This window comes from Galeopterus variegatus, unplaced genomic scaffold (assembly GCF_000696425.1).
Source record: "Galeopterus variegatus unplaced genomic scaffold, G_variegatus-3.0.2 Scaffold4, whole genome shotgun sequence".
Taxonomy (NCBI): domain Eukaryota; kingdom Metazoa; phylum Chordata; class Mammalia; order Dermoptera; family Cynocephalidae; genus Galeopterus; species Galeopterus variegatus.
This window is the reverse complement of record NW_007726115.1, coordinates 1,112,242-1,134,688: the sequence shown is the minus strand read 5'-3', so window position 1 is coordinate 1,134,688 and position 22,447 is coordinate 1,112,242. Positions and strand designations below refer to the sequence as shown.

Below are 22,447 nucleotides of genomic sequence, written 5' to 3'. Positions count from 1 at the left end.
ACCGAGAATTCACTGAAGATACTGGAATACTCAAATGGCACTGAGTCTCGTTGCAATCATCTTCTGTCTCTACGTGTCTTCTCTCTAGAAACTGTATGAAAAAAAAAAAAAAAAAAAAAAAACAATGAAAATGCATGGCTTCCTGTAATCTGCAAAAAAAACCCCACCATATTAATCCTGGTCAAATGCCTGAAAAAAACATACATATGATTAATGCTGAACATGTCTAAAAAAAGCTTTGATATCAAATAGTAAGTCAATTTGTTATTTCACCATAGCATGATGCTACGTAGCCATTAAAATGTTCATTATAGGGACTATACATTTAAAAACTTGAGTAGCAGAAGTGTTCATTGTTAATCGTTAAACCAACAAATGTTCATTTGTCCTATTCCTAGAGGGCTAGAAACTTAGCTGGTGAAAGATAAAAGCATTTCATAGGAAGAATAATAAAGGTATTACACAAAGGCTGTAAGATCTCTGGGTACTAATATACAGAAGTGAACAAAGCAATCCCTGGTAATTTATCATTCATTCAACTAGGCACAGCGTGTGGATCACCTGTGCGAGAGCATGAAGACACAAGGTAGGATGTTGGTGCCTGACTTCAAATAACTTACAATATAGTATAGAAGGGAGATGAAAAAGAAATGTAACAGAGAGTAAAGAATACTGCAAGAGGAATACTATATGGAACTAGGAATAACCAGACCACAGAAAACAGTGTACTGGGTCAGAAAAGAATTCAAGGTGATACCCCAGTTGACTACTGAAGAATGAGCTGAAATTTACCAAATGGAAAAGGTGGAGAAGGGCATTCTGTGAAAGAGCATGGTACTTTCAGGGAATTAAGAACAATCAGTTCACCAAAGCAGAAGGAAAACATGTTGGAGGGAACCGGGAGACAGGTGGCTGGAGATGATGCAAGAGGTCAAATCATGAAGGCCTTGTAGGCCATGCCATAGAAGGGAATTTAGATATCATTTTGTAGTTGATGGGGATTTGCGAAAAGCTTTTAAACAGCAGAGTAATATGATTAGATTTGCACTTTAGAAAGACAACTCTGCTAGCATCCAAAGTGATGTTTAAAAATCTAAATCAGATGTCACTCTCCTGCTTAAATCTTTACAGGGGCACAGCATCTCACTCAGAATAAAAGTATAAAAGTCAAACCCCTCCAATGCCCTAAGAGTCGTGGCCCCCAGTGACCTCTCTGACCTCACAAGCTCCCCGAACTCTGCCCCAGCCTCACTGTCCCCTTGCTGCTCCCTTCCCATCCTACCCTGCTCCTGCCAGGGCCTGAAACACTCTCTCCATGTATGTCCATGGGGCTCACCTTCTAACCTCCTCCAGCCCTGGCTCCAGCTAGCAGCTTCCCTGAGAGGCCTTCTCTGACCGCCCTACTGAAAATCATTATGCCCCACCCCCATCCTCCTTCCTTGCTCCACAGCAATTCTCCAGAGTTTTGTCTTGTCTATACTGTTCATTGCTATACTTCTGGTGCCCAGAAGGCACACAGTATGTGCTTGATAAGTTTTTGTTAAACAGATTAATGGCAGCACTGTGAAGGACAGAGTAGAGTAGTTCTAAGCCAAGTGTGGACTCCACACCAGTACCAGAATGTAAGTACAGCCCCACAGCTGTACTTGTTCAAATTATATCTTCGTATATTTTCTATCACCACCAGTGAGGAAGAAAAGGTTAAAATTACTGTCATCTTACTAGTGGAGAAATGGAAGTATATGGGAAAAAATCCTAGATTATAGTTGTGCTGCTAAATGCGGCAAAGAAAAAACTTACATGTATTCACCTGGTCACTGTTAGTGATTCATTCCATACCAATTCCTTTCAATAGCATTCACATTTTTTTTTTCTTATCAAAGTCTATGATCCATGAGTCTTACCTGAATATTCATTAAGTATCTTACTTTCATTACACTGCAGAATGAAACACCTTATGCTAGCTACAGAATAATTTCCATTTTGAAAAAGATGAAATAGAAATACATACCTCACTTTCATTCACTCTCACATACACACTGTACATGAATGTATCACAAGAATTCTCATAAAGAGTTCCCCACTCTTCTCCATTTATCATACTTATAGGGTGAAATATGTTAACAATGATTTGGTTTTCCTTCTCTCTGATATCCACTCTAGGTGGTCCAATTTTTCCTGGGAGAAGGGGAGAAAGTATAATTAGTACTGGCCTTGGAACTCCATAGTACATTTCATAAAATTACCAAAATCAATCAATCAACCTCTTTTTTGTATTTGTTGTTGTTGCTCTAAAGCAGGACCACATTTAAAGCACTCCACAAACATCTAGAAGATATTCTAAGTGCCCTTAATATATAAATGTTTAAAATATTTCAGATAAGAAGTATTCTTATCTAATCTAAACTCCTCTTTAACAGTTTAATTTCATTTCTAGTTCTAGAGAAAAACAGTTGGTTATAAACCTTGAATAAAAAACAAAACTAAAAAACAATCTGGACATAACAGAAGCTCTACTAAGGAATTTTTCCTTTATCTTTGCTTCTGTAGATTAAGAAACCTGATTTCTAAAAATGTTTAGTTATCTTTCCTCACTGAAACTGTATCTTCAACATCTATGGGTGTCTGGCATGACGGCTCTGTAAAAGTTTGCATTTAAGTTGTATTTAAACACTCAATTATGGGCCGGCCCGTGGCTCACTCGGGAGAATGTGGTGCTGATAACACCAAGGCCACGGGTTCGGATCCTATATAGGGATGGCCGGTTTGCTCACTGGCTGAGCGTGGTGTTGACCACACCAAGCCAAGGGTTGAGATCCCCTTACCGGTCATCTTTAAAAAAAAAAAATAAACACTCAATTTTTATCGTGAAAATCAGAACTAGATATTCATCTATTTAACAAATATTTATTATGAGTCTTTGATGTTTGGAATTTGGCTGGTGAACCATTCATCTTTTCTTCACATATTCACTGCGTACCTACTGTGTGCCAGGCAGGTCTGTTCTTACTTACCAATATATCCTCAGGGCCTAGTATACTTTCTGGCACACAGTAGGCCCTTGATAAATCTGTGTGGGAAAAACCTGACATCCAGATGGTGTGGTTATCATATGACAAAGACGCAGATTCTGGGGAATACAAATATTTAAAGGGCAAGTAGAGGAGGGCCTGTGGAAGGGACAAATGGCAGGTGGTCGTGTAGTGATAAAGCACGGAAGCTGGACAAGGAAGCAAGTGATGCTATCAGAAAAGGCACCGAAGCACTAGAATACCAGGGAGGAGGCAAGAGAATAAAGGTTTCTTTGACCCAGAAGTGAGGGTATGAGAACTAAGATAGGACATCATCATCAGAATATAGGAACTGGCACTGAAGATTCTGGACTTTGAGATGATAACAAGACCAGGTATACTAGGGGAGTGGGATGCTGGAAGAGTGAAGAGCTGAAAATCATGGGGGTTGAAGAGATGAAGGAACTCTAACATTTTTTAATGTATTTGGTTAGTATTCAAATTCCCACAGGCATTAAGGGCTTAAGGAGAGAAGGATGAGAGCCAGCAGCTGAAATCCTCAGTGACTGTAACTTAGGACTGAGCGACAGAAGATGGGGAGGAAAAGGTGGTGCAGAGCACAGCTGGACAGCACTGACCCACATGTGTATGGGATGGGAATGCAATGGATCAGATTTGATTCTCTAAATTCCTCGTTTGTCAGGCATTCTGCTAACCTGTAGCAACCGCTAATAAAAGCACACATATACAGAAGACATGCAAGTACTTTAAAATTTACTCATGTATATGTTCTACTTACCATGTCGGCACAAAATGAATTCTTTTGACAATGCATAGGGAGATTCCTCTTGTCCAACCCTAGCTTTAACTCTGGCCCAGAGAGAATCTGATGGATCATCAATTTGGTCAAAAATATTACAACTATGATGAGAGATATTGACACAGGCATTGTTCCACACTCCTCCCCTGAAATGAAAAGGAATAAGGAAACCCCGGGAGTAACTTTTATTGTCATCAAACTCAAACCATCTCAGTCTGTGCTTTGCTTTTCATTCACTGTCTGCAGGTGGTAGAAAGAGCTGAATAAGAATAGGTTGGAGAAGCTAGACAAAGTAGGAAGCCCTTAGTTCGGTTAGTAGTACTACAAATTCCTTTACAATAAAAAGGCTCAATTGAAAATATGAGACCTACAGAAACCACATTGCACATCTTATTTTTTAAAATCTGCTTTTTAAACAACTCTAGATCCTATTAACATAGATGTATTACAAAGTAAGACTCCTAACAGTTGTCAAATTTTTTTTTGAAATTTATCTTTCTACTAAAAAGTACATACATACACTATAGGAACTAAGATGACACCTGAACTATTAGCTTTATATTTCATGCTTTAAAATGTCCGAAGTTAGTGATACTTCTTTACTTCAACATTGACGGGAAGAAGAAATAAGAGGCAGGAAGTATTCTGCAAAAAGTTAATTTGCATCCTTAGTGCTTCTGGATGTCTACAGCAGTCTGGGAAATTCTGCCATCTGGGAAGGGAGGATAACGGAAGGAGAACACAGAGGGTTGCAGAATGTGCAAGGACCTAGACTAAAACAGAATAGAAAGGATAAAACAGCAACACTCACAGATACTTCTTCACCTGGACGGTAAAAACAGGGGTCTGTGGCATGACCTGGTATTCCCAATATAGAACAGGGTTCATGTTATAGGACTCAATAGTAACATTGGTTGGTACAGGCACTGTAAGAGATTAAAAAAGTAAGATAGGCAATAGTAAGAACCTAACATTAACACAGAAAACGATATTACAAGATATCATTTGAATACATCTTAAGTCAAATATGTATACAAATTTGAAGAAACATAGAATTCACCAGAACAGATGCCAAAATAATTTAAATTTAGAGTAGATTTCTAGAAATTAAGTCTATTGAAAAATATATAAAATAGTTCTGATTCATTTTACATTACAGAAACATCATTGTGATGGAAGGGAAACAAATATAGCATGAGGCAGTAAGTGCCCATGATGTCTCAGGGGTTTTTATAAATAAATGCACTATCTATTGTAATAATAATCCTCAATTCATTTAATCACTAGAATTTTCAATATTTGATACCATAAATTGTATTCAATGCCTAGAGAAGAATGGGCTACACCAGGGATGGCAAATTTCACTCTAAAATACCACCAGGCACTCAATCCTACACGCAGTACTATTACACATCTTTAACACCTTTTCTATACAACAGGAATAGATGCCTGAAGACTGACTGAAGAAGCCACTGGCCATTACAGTTTCATCAACATTTTGTTCTCTGGGGTGTGGAGGGCTTTTTACAAAAGCTATACCTGACATTTCTTCTTGCCTTTGCTCTTTTAAACCATTAAAGAAACCATGTGTTGATAAGGCTTGAACAAGTCACATGAAAACAGGTAGAAATCATTTTAACTTCTTCTAATCAAACACTACTAAAATTTAGTTATTAAAAGTAGCCATATTTTCCCCTGCTCAGTGTAAAAAATTGTCATCTACCACCCCCTGGAAAATTGAACCCACACATATCCCCTCCCTCCCTTCACTTCTTTATTTGAACATGAAGGCACAGAATTAGTGATACGATCTGAAATTTAAGGTTAATCAATCCTGCCTAGCTGGAAAAGTCCATTAAACACATTTTATTTATACAATTGAAGTAAATAAATGAATGGTGATGTGGACAGGAACGGTGGCTTCCAAACATAACTTATCATCATTCTCAAAAACTGTGAGAGAGCCAGACATTTATGTTTTTTCAAAACACCCTAGAGATAATGATGATCACTTAGTTTTATGTCAAGTGAACTGCTCTAATAAGAAAAATACTCCCTGGCTTGGAAACTAAAAAACCTGAGTTCTTTCCTAGATATACTGCTAAATAGTTATCAGATTTCCTCATCTGTCAAGTGAGATATTAATTTCCTATACATATTTGCTTACTACTGAAGGGAATACCTATTACACTTTTCCTAAAACAAAAATTTCAATATATATTATTGAATACAAAACTGGCACATTAATTTACAATTATTTAACACATGTATTATCTTTTCAAAGCAGAACAGGGGTCAAGAGTTATTTAGGTAAATAGTACACACTTACGGACAACTAAATTCTAGTGCCTTTCTATTCTTTTTCTGATTATTTTTTCTTTTATGGCAGTGGTTCTCAGCAAGAGGTGACTTTGTTACCAGGTGACAACAGGCTATGTCTGTGGACATTTTTGGTTCTTCACAACTGGAGAGGATGGCGGGGATACTACTGGCATCTGGAGGACAGAGGCCAGGGATGCTGCTAAATATCCTACAATGCACAGGACAGCTTTCCACAACAAAAAAAGAATCCAGTCCAAGATACCAAAAGTGTCAAGGTTGAGAAACCCTGCTTTATATGTTTATAATTTTAGGTTTTTGTTTTTGTTTTAAATTTAGAAGGAAAGGTCCGGCCCGTGGCTCACTCGGGAGAGTGTGGTGCTGATAACACCAAGGCCAAGGGTTCGGATCCCATATAGGGATGGCCGGTTCGCTCACTGGCTGAGCGTGGTGCTGACAACACCAAGTCAAGGGTTAAGATCCCCTTGCCAGTCATCTTTAAAAAAAAAAAAAAAAAAAAATTTAGAAGGAAAAACTAATTTTAAAACAGAATTCTATACACACACACACTCTCTCTCTCTCTCTCACACACACACAATCTAGTCACAAATAGTTTACAGTCCATTGTTTAGGTGGATTCAACACTTCTCTCCCCACCGCAACCCTGCCTGGTTCAATTAAACAGAAATATCAAATTACAATCACACATAAAAATATAACTTTGCAGCCAGATAAGAAAAATATCCGATACTAAGAACACTTGTCATGAATCTGAACTTCCTTCAGAGGCCATTGCTTAATTTTAGCATCATTTGCCTCTTGAGAGACTGAAAATTTTCAAACCATCAGGTCCTAGTTTCTTTTTGTTTAACAGTTCTTCCCACAATTTATCAGCCTACTCTTACATTCCACTGTAAGAAGCAAGAAGAAAGTAGGTGGCACCTTCAACACTTTGCTTGGAAACCTCCTGAGCTAGATCCTGCAGCTCATCAGGCATACTTTTACTTTCCATGTTAATGAAGGCAATAGAGTTGCTAAACTTTCTGCCACTACAAAGCTAGGATCCCTTCCTCCAGTTTCCAATGACAAGCCCCTCTTTTTAATTATTCCCAACAGGAATGACTTTATAATTGTATATACTCAATCTGAAATTCCTGTGTTTGAGGAAAAGGCTATAGAAGTCAATCTCCATACTAGAATAGCAATTAAAATGCATTTGGACTTAGGAAGGGGCTTCTAAATCATACATTATAAAACCACAAACAACAATAGACTTGTGCAGCATTAGTTTTTAATGTGAATCAAACCATGTTTCCCATATTTAAGTAAAAGCCTGACATGGTTAGGCTACTACAAGGACTTAAATCATAGCTTTCAAGACAATCGAGACAGACAGGTAGTAGGAGGAAGAGGTTTCAATGGATTCTAGCAAACAGAAATCACTACCAGATTAAAGGAAAACTTTTGAGTATTTATGCCAAAAGATGTAACATGTGGTTTTAATCCTGCCAGTAGAGAAATCATGCAGTGATTAGATATCTGCCTTTGTCGTCTCTGCCAAAATCATAGGACAGACATGAGTAGTTTGGTTGTTAAGTTTCAGAATTTTCTAACCTGAAGTTTAAACTGTTATATATTCAGATTAAAATAATTAAGGCTTACAACAAGCTTCTATTCATAATACATTTGTGTAAATAAAAATATACGTAGAAATAGCAAAAGAGTATTATTATCTATGGAGTTTAAAGAAAGATCCTACTAGAGTGATTTTATAAAATTAAATCATCTTACTGATATTTCTATCTCTTGAAAATGTCCAGTCTTGTGTAACTCATGTTACTTTCAGAAATGGGCTCAGAATTATGTGGTACATTGTATCTGCATGCAATACCCAGAGTAAGCTTCAGCCATTTTAAGATCTAGTTCCCAGAACTCTGTCAGAACTTACAGCTGAAGATTTAACAAAACCAGATACAGAAAGAGAAGACTCAGTTTTTCATAACACTCTAATTACAATGTAGAAAAAAGGAGAGCCAACTGTTTTCTCAGAAAGTTGATAAAAAGCCAGAAGAAACAGGATATGAAAAAAGAACAAAGGAGAGAACAGATAAGACAAGTGGAGATCAGCAGGTGATGGAGCAGTGCCATTGACAGGACAATGAGAATGTCACAAAGAAACAAAAAACAGCAGCCAGAACAGCTCTGCAATAATTGCTGGTGAATGTAGCGCAGAGGGAGAGGCTGCTATGGGTCAAATATATTCACCAAAGTTCATGTACTAGAAACCTGATCCCCACTGTAACAGCACTAAGAGGGCGGAAGATCCAATTATGGTATTTGAAAGGTGGGGCCTTTAAAAGGTGATGGATCACGAGGACTGTGACCTTGTGAACGGATTGATCCATTCACAGAGTAAGGGGTTGACTGTTTAATGGGTGGTCATGGATGTGGTTCTGATGGTTTTATAAGGAGAGCTCTCTTGCTCAGCCCATTCTCGCCATGTGACACCCTGGCTGTCATGGGACCTTGTAGATAGTTCCCACCCAAAAGAAGGCCCTCACCGGATGCACGCCCTGGACCAAGGACTTCCCAGCCTCCAAAACTGTAAGAAATAAATTTCATTTCTTCTTTAATTACCCAGTTTCAGGTATTCTGTTATAAGCAACAGAAACAAACTAATACAGAAGCAAATTACAGATACCTGCAGAGTACAGTCCAACATTGGCACTATCGTTTGCATGGATGGGTGATAAGAATTGGGGCTGCCACCTATGCTCCATCCCATACTTGCCAATCTGTGCCTCTTTTGAAAGAAGGACAGCCTGAAGAGTGCATCACCTACTTTAACACACTAGCATACAAAAACTGTATGAAAGACACCTAAGGCAGAACAGAGCTATGGACTGCAAACATCATTCGACAATCTCATCTGCCTCCCTATGGGAAGAACAAACCGAGAAGCATATAGAAGGATAAAGGGGCCAGTAGTCAAATTGTTTTTGTGGCAAGTTATTGTATGCTACAACTCAAAAAAAAAAAAAAAAAAAAAAAAAAAGCTTCAAATTAAAGCATCTGAACCCTTTTCTGAATAAACAACTCTTGGAGAAAAGATCTAACACCTTTCCCATGTTAAAGATACACAGCCCTGGGTATTTTCACAAAGGTTTCTTCTGCTCTGCAAACTAAGAAATGGCGTAAGAAATCCAGACTGAATAAGAGAAAAATATCAAATCAAGGCTTTTGTATTTTTGTCAGAATATACTTATGATTACAATCTACCTCCTGAATGGTCTTACAATGCTGATAAAATGGCTATTTTTCTTAATGCTTTCCAACTTTCATCTTAGCAAACAGCAGCATTCTCTGGATTTAAACAGAATGACATCTTGAAAATTCTTGCACATGATATTTCAAAAGTTCATAAAAGTTTTTAATTGAAATATTTCTTGGCTTTGAAATATTTTTTGGCTTTGAAAGGAACTGTATATTGGCCAGTTTGAGACACTAATGCAAAAACAGTCAATTTTCTACTTCCTTCTATAGATTTTCTTGTATCTTCAGAAAAAGATAGTTTCAGAATTAAGGGTTCAATGAGGACACGTGAAATATCCCTAGGTGCCCTTCAGTCTCCTTTCTATCCTCAGGACCTATTCTGGTTCATCACTCACTCACTCTCTTAAAATGTGGAGCCCAGAACTGACAAAACAGATGTGAATGAATACTTTTCTTCTCTTTGTTTAAAGACCCGGACATACCAAATAGTGGCTTACACTGAAACTGTAATGAAGCCCCATCCCCGATCCTTCACTCAAACCACCAAGTTAGGGCTTATCCAACAAACAGCTGCTTAGCCACTTTTCTGACCCAAATCCAGGATTTTGTTCTTGTTCATGTTTACCCAATAGCATGAATTCTGATTGGAACAGACCAATGTAGTCTCTGAGAGAAGCCATTTCCCAAGACTAATTCCCTTTTGGAATAATTCATTCTAAGTTGAGAAATAATTTAGAAACCAAAAAAAACCAAAATAGGCCTTTTCAGTCTACCAAAAACAGGGAAAAGGTGGAAGAATGAGTTAGCTGCTGAGTTTTAAAATTTCTTATATTAATCTGGATGAGTTTGTTATTTAAAAGCCAACACAACTTCTCATATATAACAAACAATTTAATATTTAAAAATATATTTGTTAAAATAATGATGTACATTATTGGATGATAATCACAAACATATATTAAACATTTACTACAAGACATGCAGTGTGCTCAATTTTTTTATGCATTATCTCAGGTAATCACTACAATTATCCTATGAGAATATTTTACGAATGAGAAAACAAAAGCTTAGAGAAGTTATATAAAGACCTGACAATATGCCAAGCTTTGTCGCTTTTCATTAAGAAAAACTGCCTAAGCATGTCAGTTCATTTATTAAAATAAGGGGTAAGTAATAACTTCCATATATAAATTGGAATTAGAGATGACTATTTTCTGATGACTTCACAAGCATCTGCTTCAAATAATGTTGCCTGATTTTATTACACTACCACACTTACATGATGGTCACTCGAAAACCTGAACTAAGCATTAAAATAAATTATTTCTTTAAAATGGAGAAGACTGAAATGGATACCTAGTATTCTGATTGGTACACATTGGGATAATCTAAAAGAAAGATACCCCTTAATAAAACTAAAAGTAAACCAATTCCTTTCTGAAAAGAATTCACTTCACTGTGGTTCAAATTTCACTCTGATTCTCTGTCTAATTAAAATGAACCACCGATTATTCATTTTGTTTGTAAAATAACTGCACTATTGCTGTGTGCCTCCAAATATTGTGAACAGTTCCTTAAAACTATAATTTTTCTCTTCAATTTAGGTTTTCTTTTATATAGAATCAAAATGTGGATCTTTCAAAGTATGTGTGAGTCATGGATCAAAATAAAATGAAAATGAAAATTTAATACCCTCATATGGGCTGAATGTGTTCGCCAAAGTTTCATGTATTAGAAACTTAATCCCCACTGTGACAGTGTTAAGAGGGTGAGAAATCCTATTATGGTAACTGAAGGTGGGGCCTTTAAAAGATGATTAGGTAGGTTGTGGCTTTATAAGGAGGGCAACTGAGAAGCTTAGCTCTCCCTCTCTTGCTCAGCCATTTCGCCGGTTGATACCCTGCAACACTATAGAGCCACCACCGCTAGGGCCCTCACCAAATGCATTCCCTGGACTTTGGGCTTCCCAGACTCTGAAGCTGTAAGAAATAAATTTTATTTCTTTATCAATTACCCAGTTTTAGGTATTCTGTTATAAGTAACAGAAAGAGACTAATAGATATATATTACTAAAATGCATTATCTTAAGTATTTTGGATCTCTGAAATAAATAAAAATAGAATCCAAAGAAGTAATGAAAAATGTAAACACTACCCAGGGCATTAACTTAAAGTCAGAAAATGAGCATAAAATACAGAAGGTCAGTTAGGAACCCTACATCAGGGGGAAAGTCCAGTTTGGCTCTTCGGATAGTACCCAGAGTGGAAGAGCAAATTGGAAGAAGGCAGCCACTAGCACACCCTGATTCACTTAAAAAATATATACTACTTTTATATGTAAAAGTACATGAAGAGTGAAACACTACTGATGATTAGTGGCACAGATGGATTTTATTTTCACTTAAGAAATATTAATTAAAGCCCATGTATATAACACAATACATACCAAATACCTGGATTTTCCAGATGCTGACCATATCACTATATTCTCTTGACTGCTTCCCTGCTCCTACCAGGTTCCCTCATTTAAGGTGAATTTCCAACTACACAGTTAGGCTCAGCAACAGTAAGAGTTAACACACCGGGCGAATACCAGAAGACTGGGAAGCTAACCAAGAGCCATAAGCAGGTGTCTTCCTCCCACTCTCAGGAGATTTTGCACTTTCATTTTAAAAGCATAGGGAACATAAAATCTAGAGAAATGCACTGAAAAATCTAGGGAAATGTGCTGAAAATGAACTGAAAAGGGGAGGAGCTCACTGACACTTGTGTTTATAAAATGCTGGGGTACAGAAAGCTGCAGGGTATGTTCCCATGGGAGGCCGACAGGCGATCTTACTCCCAGGGCAGGCTTCAAGGATGTACAAATTGTGTAGTCACATGGGGCCCCACACTCAAGAGGGCCCTGTACTCAGAAGGAAGAGTCTGGCACTTGGTTTAACACTCTGCCTGAGCCAGGAACCTGAGTCATCCTCCTCCTCTATGTTCACATCCAATCAGGATCCTACTGACTCTGCTTTCTCAATGTTCCTTCAAACTGTTCTCTTTTCTCCACTTAAACTCTATTTATCACTTCTCAACAACTCCTTCCCTGACTTAAGCAGCAGCCTTCTAATGGGCTTCTCCTCCCAAATACTTTATAAGATGACTGGTCTTTCTAAATCACATATCTGATCCTGCATAAAATCATTCCCATTTGTAAAATTATCAGTGACTGCCCACTAACTCAGCAAGGTATTATGGGCATATTATTTTGTTGGTTCAGCACCTGCACTCCTTTCAGGAACACCATTCCTCCTCACCCCACCCGCTGTGACAATGTCCTTCCCATGTGAGCTTGTACCTGAACCAAGCTGGGTAAATCAGTGTCTTCCCCTGGGATTTTCATGGGCTGGAGGAAGCTACAAGATGTCAAAACCCAAAAGCTGTCAGCATTCATGATTGCTGTCAAGTAGGGAAAGCTGTCAATGCCCGGTTAGAAATAAGAAAAGGAGAGTTGCAGTAGTTTGGGTTCCTGGTTCTAGCTTCCTGAGGCCCAGCTGACATCTCTAATTTTCTGTTTAACTCTTTTTTTTTTTTTTCATTAAATTTTTATTTTGTCAATATACAATGTATATGATTATTATGGCCCATCACCGACACCTCCCTCCCTCCTCCCTCTCTCCCCTCCCCCCCAAGAATGTCCTTTCCGTTTGCTTGTTGTAACAACTTCAAAAAAGTATAGTTGTTATATCTTCTTCCCCCGCCCCCGGTTTTTTTTGTGTGTGTATGTGGGTGAATTAATTTGTTTATTTTTTAGCTCCCACCAATGAGTGAGAACATGTGGTATTTCTTTTTCTCTGCCTGACTCGTTCTGTTTAACTCTTGCTTGGATTTTCTGAGTCAATAAATTCCTCTTTTTGCTTAAGTTAGCCAAAGCTATATTTCTATCCCTTGCTGGTATACATGACAAGGCACTTCATTAACTGGTTCCTACCTCTCCATCTATCCTATCTCCCCTTGTGTCCTCACACACACAGTCTACAATAAAACACTTAACATTCCACTAATTCAACATGCCATTTCACACCTCTTCCTCTGCATACGTCAATCTCTCTGCACCTCCAGTTCCAACACTGGTGTCACCTTCTCTGTGAAGTCTTTCCTGAGTTCCCTGGACAGAGCCAGGCACCCACATCTTGCTTTCCAGGAGCTTGTGCTTAAATTCATCTTATCACAATATCCATGCACTGTAATTGTCCAAGTGGATGATTAACTCGCCCTAGATAGTTGCAGTTGGCAGGGAGGTTATGAACTTGGACTCTGGAGCCAAACTGCCCAGCTCCCCACTGAGTAGTAGTGACCTCTGTGCCAGCTGGGCAAACCTTTCTGCGCTTCAATTTCTCATCCACACATGGAGATACCAATAGCGCCTACTTTACAGGACTGCTGTGACAACAAGATGTGTTAAACACTTACAGTGCCTAGCACTTAATAACTGTTAGTTATTAAAATCATGATCCTTGACAGCAGAAAATGAGTGACCATCATTTTTGTATTCCCAGCGCTTGGCACAATGTCTGTTCCAAGGAATGACTATCGGTTTGCTTGACTTTTGAAGAGAAGCCAAAGGAGGGCTGGATATAAATGGAGCACACCTAACAGGAGCTCCTGGAAAAAGTCATAATACAGAGGTTCAGGCCCACAGTTCGCCTGACGTTAAGGCGGTTAGGGGCCCTACCCCTTCCCCTTCCAGGCAGCTTCTAACTGGACACAGAGGAGACACGCAAGACTGGGGAAAGTGGGGAAAGGGAAAGCTGGGTTGAAAAGATTTACTGATTTCTTCGGAGCTCCAAATCACGATTACTTTAAGCTTTAGAAAAGCTATCCTCATCATTTGTTTCCTGAGAAACGTCAATAAGCAGGCGGAAATAAAACGCTCTTGAGAACTAAGCTCTGGGAAGAGACCTACGGCCTGACAAACCGGCTGGTCAGTGCACGGATCCCACCACTTCCAGACTTAGACGTAAGACGAACCAGTCACTGTCACAATAATTCTCGGCCGGCGACAGAGCACCTTCTCTCCTATCCTATTTTGGGTCCACCCTAAGAATATAGTATTTAAGCCATGAATTGTGGACACGGGGTCAAACGCTGGCCAGGAAACTCGCTTATTTTAAAACAGATTAAAAGAACAAGAGAAACTGTGTTGGCAGCAACACAGAGGCGACAGAAAGGTAGCAGAGCCCGACGCCAGGGGTGGCCTGGGAAGCCGGGCACCGGCTAGGCGGCGATTGCGGCCGCGGAGAACCGGGGGCGGCCCGGCAGGGGCGGCTCCCGCCCACCTTCCGTCCCCACCCGGCCGCGGCCCCACCGCGAGCTACAGTACCCGAGAACGTCTCCGGTTCCGCGGTGCCCATCGCAGCTCTGCTCACGACCTGCGTGATAAGGAACAGGAGGGCGAGGACAGCCATCCTGCTACGGAGTTCCGGGCCTGGCGCTGACCGACCGCGGGAGTCGCCGGCGCGGGCCCGCCGCAGCCCTGCCGCAGCCCTGCCGCCTGGGCCTCACGTCACTTCCGCCGCCCTGGACTAGCGCGGCGACCGGGGGCGGGGCGTGGGCGGGGCGTGGGCCGGGACCCGGAAGCTGGATGTGGACCGGGAGGTCGGGAGAGGCGGGCGCACGTGGAGCGTGGCGCTCTGGGCGCTAGTCTCTGGTGGCGTGGAGGGTCGCGAGTACGTGAGGAACGGGGATCCTGCGCTTACGTCCTTTGGGCTTGGCACCGTGTTCCGCGATTTTTGTTCCTGTGTTTGCAGTGTCCTGGGGTTGTAGACCTTTGCTTTAGGCCACAGCGCGGTCACAATTCTCATTTTACCGTCTTGGAGCGTCTTGGAGCCTGAGATTTTAGAACAGAGAGAGCCCTTAAGGGCCTTCTCCAATCCTTGCATTTTTATTTGAGGAAGCTGAGGCTTCGAAGTGATTTGTGCAAACTCCCCCAGTTCAAATCGAGTTGGCTCGGCCAAGAACGACTTTATTCTTGGACAACAAACAACTTGCTTTACCTTTTCAGCAATTAAATGTCAAATAGCGATTTATTAAGCAGCCTCTCATCCAGAAGGATGCCCTGTTGCCTCTCTGACCAAATCTATTATTTTGCATCTCTCCCATTCCACTCCAGCCACTTGGCCTTGTTGCGCTTCCTGAACGCTCCCCACTTGTGCTCAAATATGCATATGGATAATTCCTCACCTGCTTCAATTTGTTGCTTATAATGACCTTAAGCAAACATTTTTTTTTTCTTTTTTGTGACCGGTAAGGGGATCGCAACCCCGGGCTTGGTGTCGACCACACGGAGCTCAGCCAGTGAGCGCACTGGCCATCCCTATATAGGATCCAAAACCATGGCGGGAGCGCCGCTGCGCTCCCAGCGCTGCACTCTCCCGAGTGAGCCAAGTGGTAGACCCTAGCAAACATTTAAAATTGCAACCCACCCTCCCATCCTCCTTACCCACCTCTACTATTTTTTAATGACACTTTTCTACCTTCCCCCACACTACAATACACACATTAGTGTTTACTTTCTCCTCCTCCTAGAATGTAAGCTCCATTGTGCTGAAATCTTTGCTTGGCACATAGTATTTGTGGAATGAAAGAATGCACGGTCACTCTAGCGTTAAGCAAAATTTAGAGAGAAAGACCTTATGAAGACACTGTGCAAACTAGAGAGGAATTATTGCCTAATTCATTTTATTTATATTAGGCCTCATGGCTTGCTTAACATCAGCACAGCCAGGTTAATCTCCCCCTTCCCCTTTCCCTTTTCTGCTCTGGGAACGGAGCAGTGAAATTTCTCTCCTGGGAAGGGGTAAACATGACCATTTTCATCAAAGGAACATCTCCTGGGCTGCTGTAGCTCACTTCGAGCTGGAGCGCTTTGCACTGATATAGCAGTGACAGTGATCAGAAGCCTATGCCCTAACCAATCAGATGTTAGCAGACTACGAGGGCTGTGTCACCTTGCATACCACTGATTTCGAAGTTGCCCATTACTCTGCCAGAACCCTCAAAGGCTTATAAACCCCTGCTTTCCTTTGTTCAGGGGAACTGATCTGGCCAGTCTCCCTTCCATGTTAGTGGAATAAAGCTTTTTGGCTGAAATAGCGCCTGGCTTGGGTCTTTCTCTCCCTTTCCACCGTCTCCCCAAACCTAACTTTTATTGGTACCCAATGGTGGGACAGGGTAGTTTGGCTTTCAGCCACCCAGGCTATGAACCTGGTGAAGCTCACTCTCTCTCTCTGCCCCCCACCCCTGGAACAGGGTCTGGGACTCGGGCAAAGGACTTTCTCTTGCAACCTGAGAAGGGATGGGCAGTGGCAGCACATTCCAGGCTTATTCTCGGATCCTGAGCAGTCCTTTGTCCCTACCCCCACCTGCCATCAACTCTCTCTCTCTGAGAGATCTCCCATGAAAAGGCGAGATAACTGAAGGCCATTGGCTGAGGCTACACCTCCTTACCATATAAAGGCCCCAGGATTGTTTGCCCCAGTAATCAGCCCCCAAAAGAGTGGAGATCTTTCTCTTCTGCTTCACCTCGTCTGTCCTGTCCTGAGACTTGAGCCAGCCGTTTTTCGCTGCACCTTCCATTGTTGATTCTTGCATCCAACACCGACTACTGATCTCTGCTTAGGTCAGTGAATTCTTGTTTCCCTCTCACTATGGGACCCTGCTCACTAACAGTCCAGGGCTGTCCTCAAAACCCAGCGCTCTCCTCTCAGCCACACTGGTGGCTAGGCATCTCCACACTTAGGGGCGCCTGGTGTTGTTGGTTTGCCTCTCACTCACAGATCCTCACAGATTTCCAGGGACGCCTGGTCTTCACTGAGGAGCTCAGGGACCTGAATTTCTCTCACCCCCCAAATTTACATTTCACATCCTGGGCAATCAGGCCTCTCCTACTACTCTCACCTGATATCCACCCAGAAGGACTTACTTTCTTCTGCAACACTGCCTGGCCACAGTACAAATTGGATAATGAAAGCCGGTGGCCAGAGCACGGCACTTTCGATTTCCAAATTCTTCGTAATTTAGAAAGTTTCCTCCATTGCAATGGAAAGAGGTCTAAAGTCTCCTATGCCCAAGCCTTTGTTTACCTTCGTTCTCAACCCTCTCTCCATCACTCCTACACTACTTTCCAGATACTTCTTTTATGAACTAAACCCAACTCTCCATCTTGCGTAACCACTCCCTGTCTTGGGTTGATGCTATGTGGTCCATGGCAAAACTGACCACTTTGTCACTGGATCACAAATCTTTCCACTTTGCATCAGGATAGACAAAGAATATACAGCAAATTAGGCTACATGCTCCCATCACACAGTCTTACAGGCAAAGGAAAAAAAGTTAAAAAGAGCCAGTCTATGGCAGGGTTTGTTTAGAAACGGGGGCTCATTTAGCAACATTGTATGTGTAACATTCTAAGATAAAGATGGAATGTGGGATATTTCCTGCAGTGATTAAAATAGTTTCAATTTATAGCCTGCAATGGAACTCAATAGCGAACACCTAGCCTAATGGTTGAAAAGTGTTGAAGAGTAACTACAGCAGCCAAACTAGTGGAGGCACAATAGACAGCCCTCTCCTTTCTGTGTTCCTTTGCTGCATGCTTCACTACCTAGTTATGCTGAACATCATGTGCTTTGCGTTCTTCCTTACTTTCCTGTTGTTCCCTTTTCAAGCATCTCTCTTTAACACTCTTTTTACACTGTCTGTTTAAAAGTTACCATTTGGGGGCTGAGCCCGTGGCGTGGCGCACTCGGGAGAGTGTGGCGCTGGGAGTGCGGTAGCGCTCCCGCCGCGGGTTCGGATCCTATATAGGGATGACCAGTGCGCTCACAGCGCTCACTGGCTGAGCGTGGTGTGGCCGGTCTCAAAAAGGACAAAAAAAAAAAAGTTACCATTTGGGGGTGAGAAGTGACTCAAGGATAAAAAAGCCAACATTTTGTATGTTTGGGAAAGGTCTGTATGCTTGGGTTTGAGCAACTAAATTCATGCCTTTTGGTCATTTAAAATCTGGTGACCAAAAAGTTGTCTCACTGAGTTTCTCTAGGCAAGTTTGAGCAACAGAAATTGGTCTACAAAATTACAATTGGCTACATCTCTGAATGAAATGTATCTGTGCACAGAATTCTGCAAATGTTAAGGCAAAAGACTGCTAAAGAAAAAAGGGGGTAAAAGGTTTAAAATCATATCACTATAAAAAATGTTTTCAGAATTATCAGCTTACATCTTTGCCTGGGTTTTCTAGCCAAATGGGATTACATTTGACTTTGCTAAAGGCTTTTAAGGTTAAAGTTGTCAACCCAGTCAAAACCAAAAAGATCATTTTAAATCAAATTATGTATAAGTTTTTCTAAAAATTAAACATTAATATCAAAGGTAATCTGATACAAGGTTAGAGTTTCCTCTCCTACATTACAACAACCAGATTTCCTGAAAACACTTAACTGCTCTTAATAGAAAATTGTAAGAGGTTTTTTTTTTTAAAAAAAAAAAATCTTTTAGATAACTGGTCTAAGAAACTTATTCCATGTTGCATAAAGACAATTTCTTGTGCTCTCTGCTTTTGAAATCCTTTGTCACTTTTGTCTTATTTTTATGGTGATTTGTGATCTTATTTAGCTAAGTATTTTAAGCCTTTGTTATTTGACAAACTTTCCAAAACCAAATTCTAAAAACTCAAACTTTTGACTCGAACTCACTTTGAGAAGTTCCAAGGGCCCTGGAGCTTCTCAAAGGATAGATATAAGAGATGTGTCAAAAACAATTGGCTTATTTGATAAATTAGACTATATGGGAAGCATTGTCAAAGCCAAAAATAATGTTTGATCTTCTTTATGTTATACTGAAATATTATTAATATGTATTCCAAAATTGTGTAAGGTTCTTAAAAATCTATGTCTTATATAAATGCTATCAATCATAACCTTGGTTCAATCATAATTTTAAAGTATTATGTCCTAAACTATCAGATAAAGGTTACTGACAACTTTGAGTTTGTACCATTACTCTAACGAAAAAAACGAATGGGTTTATAAAACTACTAACCAAGGTCGGAAGAACAAAAGTTAATTACCTAAAACTCAATTAACTGATAAAAAATGGGATTTCTACATTTTCTTTATTATGAAACATTGATGATTCTTTTCAACAATTAAAACATTTACTTTTCGGCCGGCCCGGTGGCGCACTACTACAGTGTGCCGCTTGGGAACGCGGCGGTGCTCCCACCGAGGGTTCGGATCCCACATACAGACCGGTTCCCGCTCACTGGCTGAGTGAGGTGAGTGCTCAACACCAAGGGTTGCGATCCCGTTGCCGGTCCCGGTCCGGTACGGGCGCGACACTGAGGGTTGCGATCCGTTGCCGGACACGAAAAAAGACAAAAAAAAAAAAAAAAACATTTACTTTTCTCTCTACTCAATCCCTCCAGGATTTTAAAACTTGTCACCTCTCCCAGGGTGATGGAGATGCAAAGGATTACTCAAAGCCCATTTTTCCAGAGCAGTGAGAGACCCAGAACGGGTTAATCCCAGGAGCAATTTCTTCAAGAGAGAAGAATCCCTAGGAGTAACCCCAAATTAGGTTTTCTCAGTTTTTATTGTCCAGGCAAGAAAGTTACAGAAAAGGAACACAGGTGGTTACAAAAAGAACAATGAGATAATCATCATGGCAACACAGTTCCCTAAGAAACTCAAAGAAAAAGCTGAAAAGGAGATGAGGAACACCCCCCAACTGTTAACCTTGAAGCTTTTAGCTCACATACTTTCCCATCAGTAGATTTAGCTGCACCAAGGATGACTGCCCTTAGAGCAAGCATTTTTGCTATGTTACAATTTTTTTTTTTTTTTAATCTACAACAGAGACTTTAGTTCTGAGAAAGTTTTCTGTTTTTCCCAAGCTTAGCATTTCTATGTACAATTCTAAAAAGTTAGGCGATTCCTTTAACTAAAGGGCTTTGGCCTTGCTACAACTACAGGGCTGTGGCCCCACTAAGCTATAAGTTAGGTTCTGTGAAAATACATGTGCTTATTAATGTTAGTATCCTCCACAAAAACTATTCACGAGTATTGTTATTTTATGACAATATAGTTATTTACATAAGTTTGATAAGGATCTATTCTTCTTGAAACAGGACACAATTGGAGACACTCATTTTTTTTTACCAAGGCTTTGACTGGAATGTCAGGTTTTCAGATATGATCAAACTACCCTGCTGCCACCTGCCCCCACCATTGTGCCTCCCTCTGCTTCTCCTGTTTGTCTCCTTTGAGAGGTAACAGGAGCTGAGAACATTGTTAGGGTCCATGTCCCCCTTTCCCTTCAATGATATGGCTCAAATAGAAAAACAATTAGGATCATATACTACAAATCCTTCTCAATATACATAAAAACTTTTCTCTTGACATGACATTTATGTTATCCTCTCTTCCACTTTAAACCTGGAGGAGTAGGACCAAGTCTGGACTACAGCCCAAACCCATGCAGACACCAGGCACACTCAGGATCCTGACTCAGTATCCTCCGGGTCCTGCGATCATCCACAAACTGACTCAAATTGGAACTATCAACTAAAATCTCCAGATAGAAGAAAGAGAGGTTACGTGGCTCACATGTCTCATAAAAGGGTTGAAAAGGCTTCTTTAAAAGCAGTCAATTATAACAAAATCAAGGAAGTTACTTAGGAACCTAACAAAAGTGCTGCACTTTTTATGTCTCACCTCACTGAGGCTGTAATATAATATACCAACCTTGACTCTGAAACCGAGAGGAGGAATCTAAAACTCAAAAACTAAAACGTGACCAAATCAAATGCCAGTTGCTGCCTGCTGCTATCCAGGAAAATCAGAAACCATAAACACCTCAAGGCAAGGTTCAGGATAAGCCTCCCATTGCTCCCTCAGGCAACTGCTTCAAGTGTAGTAAACCAGGGCACTAGGCAAGTGTCTGCCGAAACCTAAGGCTCCACCAGGGCCCTGTCCCCTATGTTGTGAGAAGGGGCATTGGAGAGTCAGCTGTAGCAAAAGGATCTCTGGACCTGCTCCAGTCCCTCCAAAACCCCTACTGAGCCCAGTATGGAGCCGTCTGACCTGTTGGGACAAGCTGCTGAAGACTGTGACTGACAGGGCCCAGGGCTTACAATCCCTACTGCCATGCCTATCACCACATCTGAACCTCCAGTAGCAGTAACAGTAATAGGTAAGTTCATTTCTTTCTTACTAGATATGGAGGACCACACACACTTGGTGCTTCCAGAATATTCAGGCCAATCTTTTGATTCCACTATTTCTGTTGTAGCAGTGGGAGGAATTCCATGCAAACCAAAGGTCACCTCCCCTCTACCTTGTATTCTTTTCAAAATAAGTTTCATACACTGTAGAGGGTTAGAAATCTTGATTCTTGTTTGATTTTTAGACAGGGCTGTTTAGCTAAAAAAATACTTATGGGATAAAAGTCCTTAGCTAGGAGGCAATACCCTACAGCTAGCAGAGCAAAAGCCTCTCTGATCAAGCAAATGTTGATTCTCAGTTGATTCTTAGTATAGGGTTCTTAGCTAACAAACTTATGGGACAAAAGTCCTTACCTAGGAGGCAAAGCCTACAGATAGGGGGCAAGAGCCCATCAAATGAATTCTAATCACTGTTTAGGGATGGGATTATGTACTCTGATTATTTAACATACTGATTGTTGTTAAAAGATGTTGAAAGAATTGGTGTAGGGAAAAATGTGAAAACATGTTTGCTAAGGGCAAGCTGTTTGTTGGTGGAAACTTTAGAGACAATTAGATTTAATCATAAGAATGTAACTTTTGCTTAAGTCATTTAAGGAGAGATTATATTTTAGATTAGATAATGATCACAGTTTCATCAATTTAGGTTTTCACAAATTGTACTTTGGAATGTCTCATTGTTAATTTAAAATGATGTTATTAGTTTCTATTGTTTAAGCTATACTTAGCCATAGATAACTTTTGTCACATTGCCCATGGC

General features: G+C 40.6%; 1 protein-coding gene across 1 annotated transcript in view; it reads right to left on the bottom strand.

The window, feature by feature from the left end:
- Nucleotides 1–14,955, bottom strand: part of IFNGR1 (interferon gamma receptor 1) — a 20,885-nt gene extending 5,930 nt beyond the window's left edge. The window contains exons 1-4 of the mRNA XM_008573921.1: nucleotides 14,791–14,955; nucleotides 4,643–4,757; nucleotides 3,811–3,977; nucleotides 2,012–2,178 (exon numbers count right to left, since the gene is read on the bottom strand). Coding sequence (XP_008572143.1) covers nucleotides 2,012–2,178; nucleotides 3,811–3,977; nucleotides 4,643–4,757; nucleotides 14,791–14,875 — 534 coding nt within the window. The 5' untranslated portion in view covers nucleotides 14,876–14,955. The remainder of the gene's footprint in view (nucleotides 1–2,011; nucleotides 2,179–3,810; nucleotides 3,978–4,642; nucleotides 4,758–14,790) is intronic.
- Nucleotides 14,956–22,447: the final 7,492 nt, after the last annotated feature.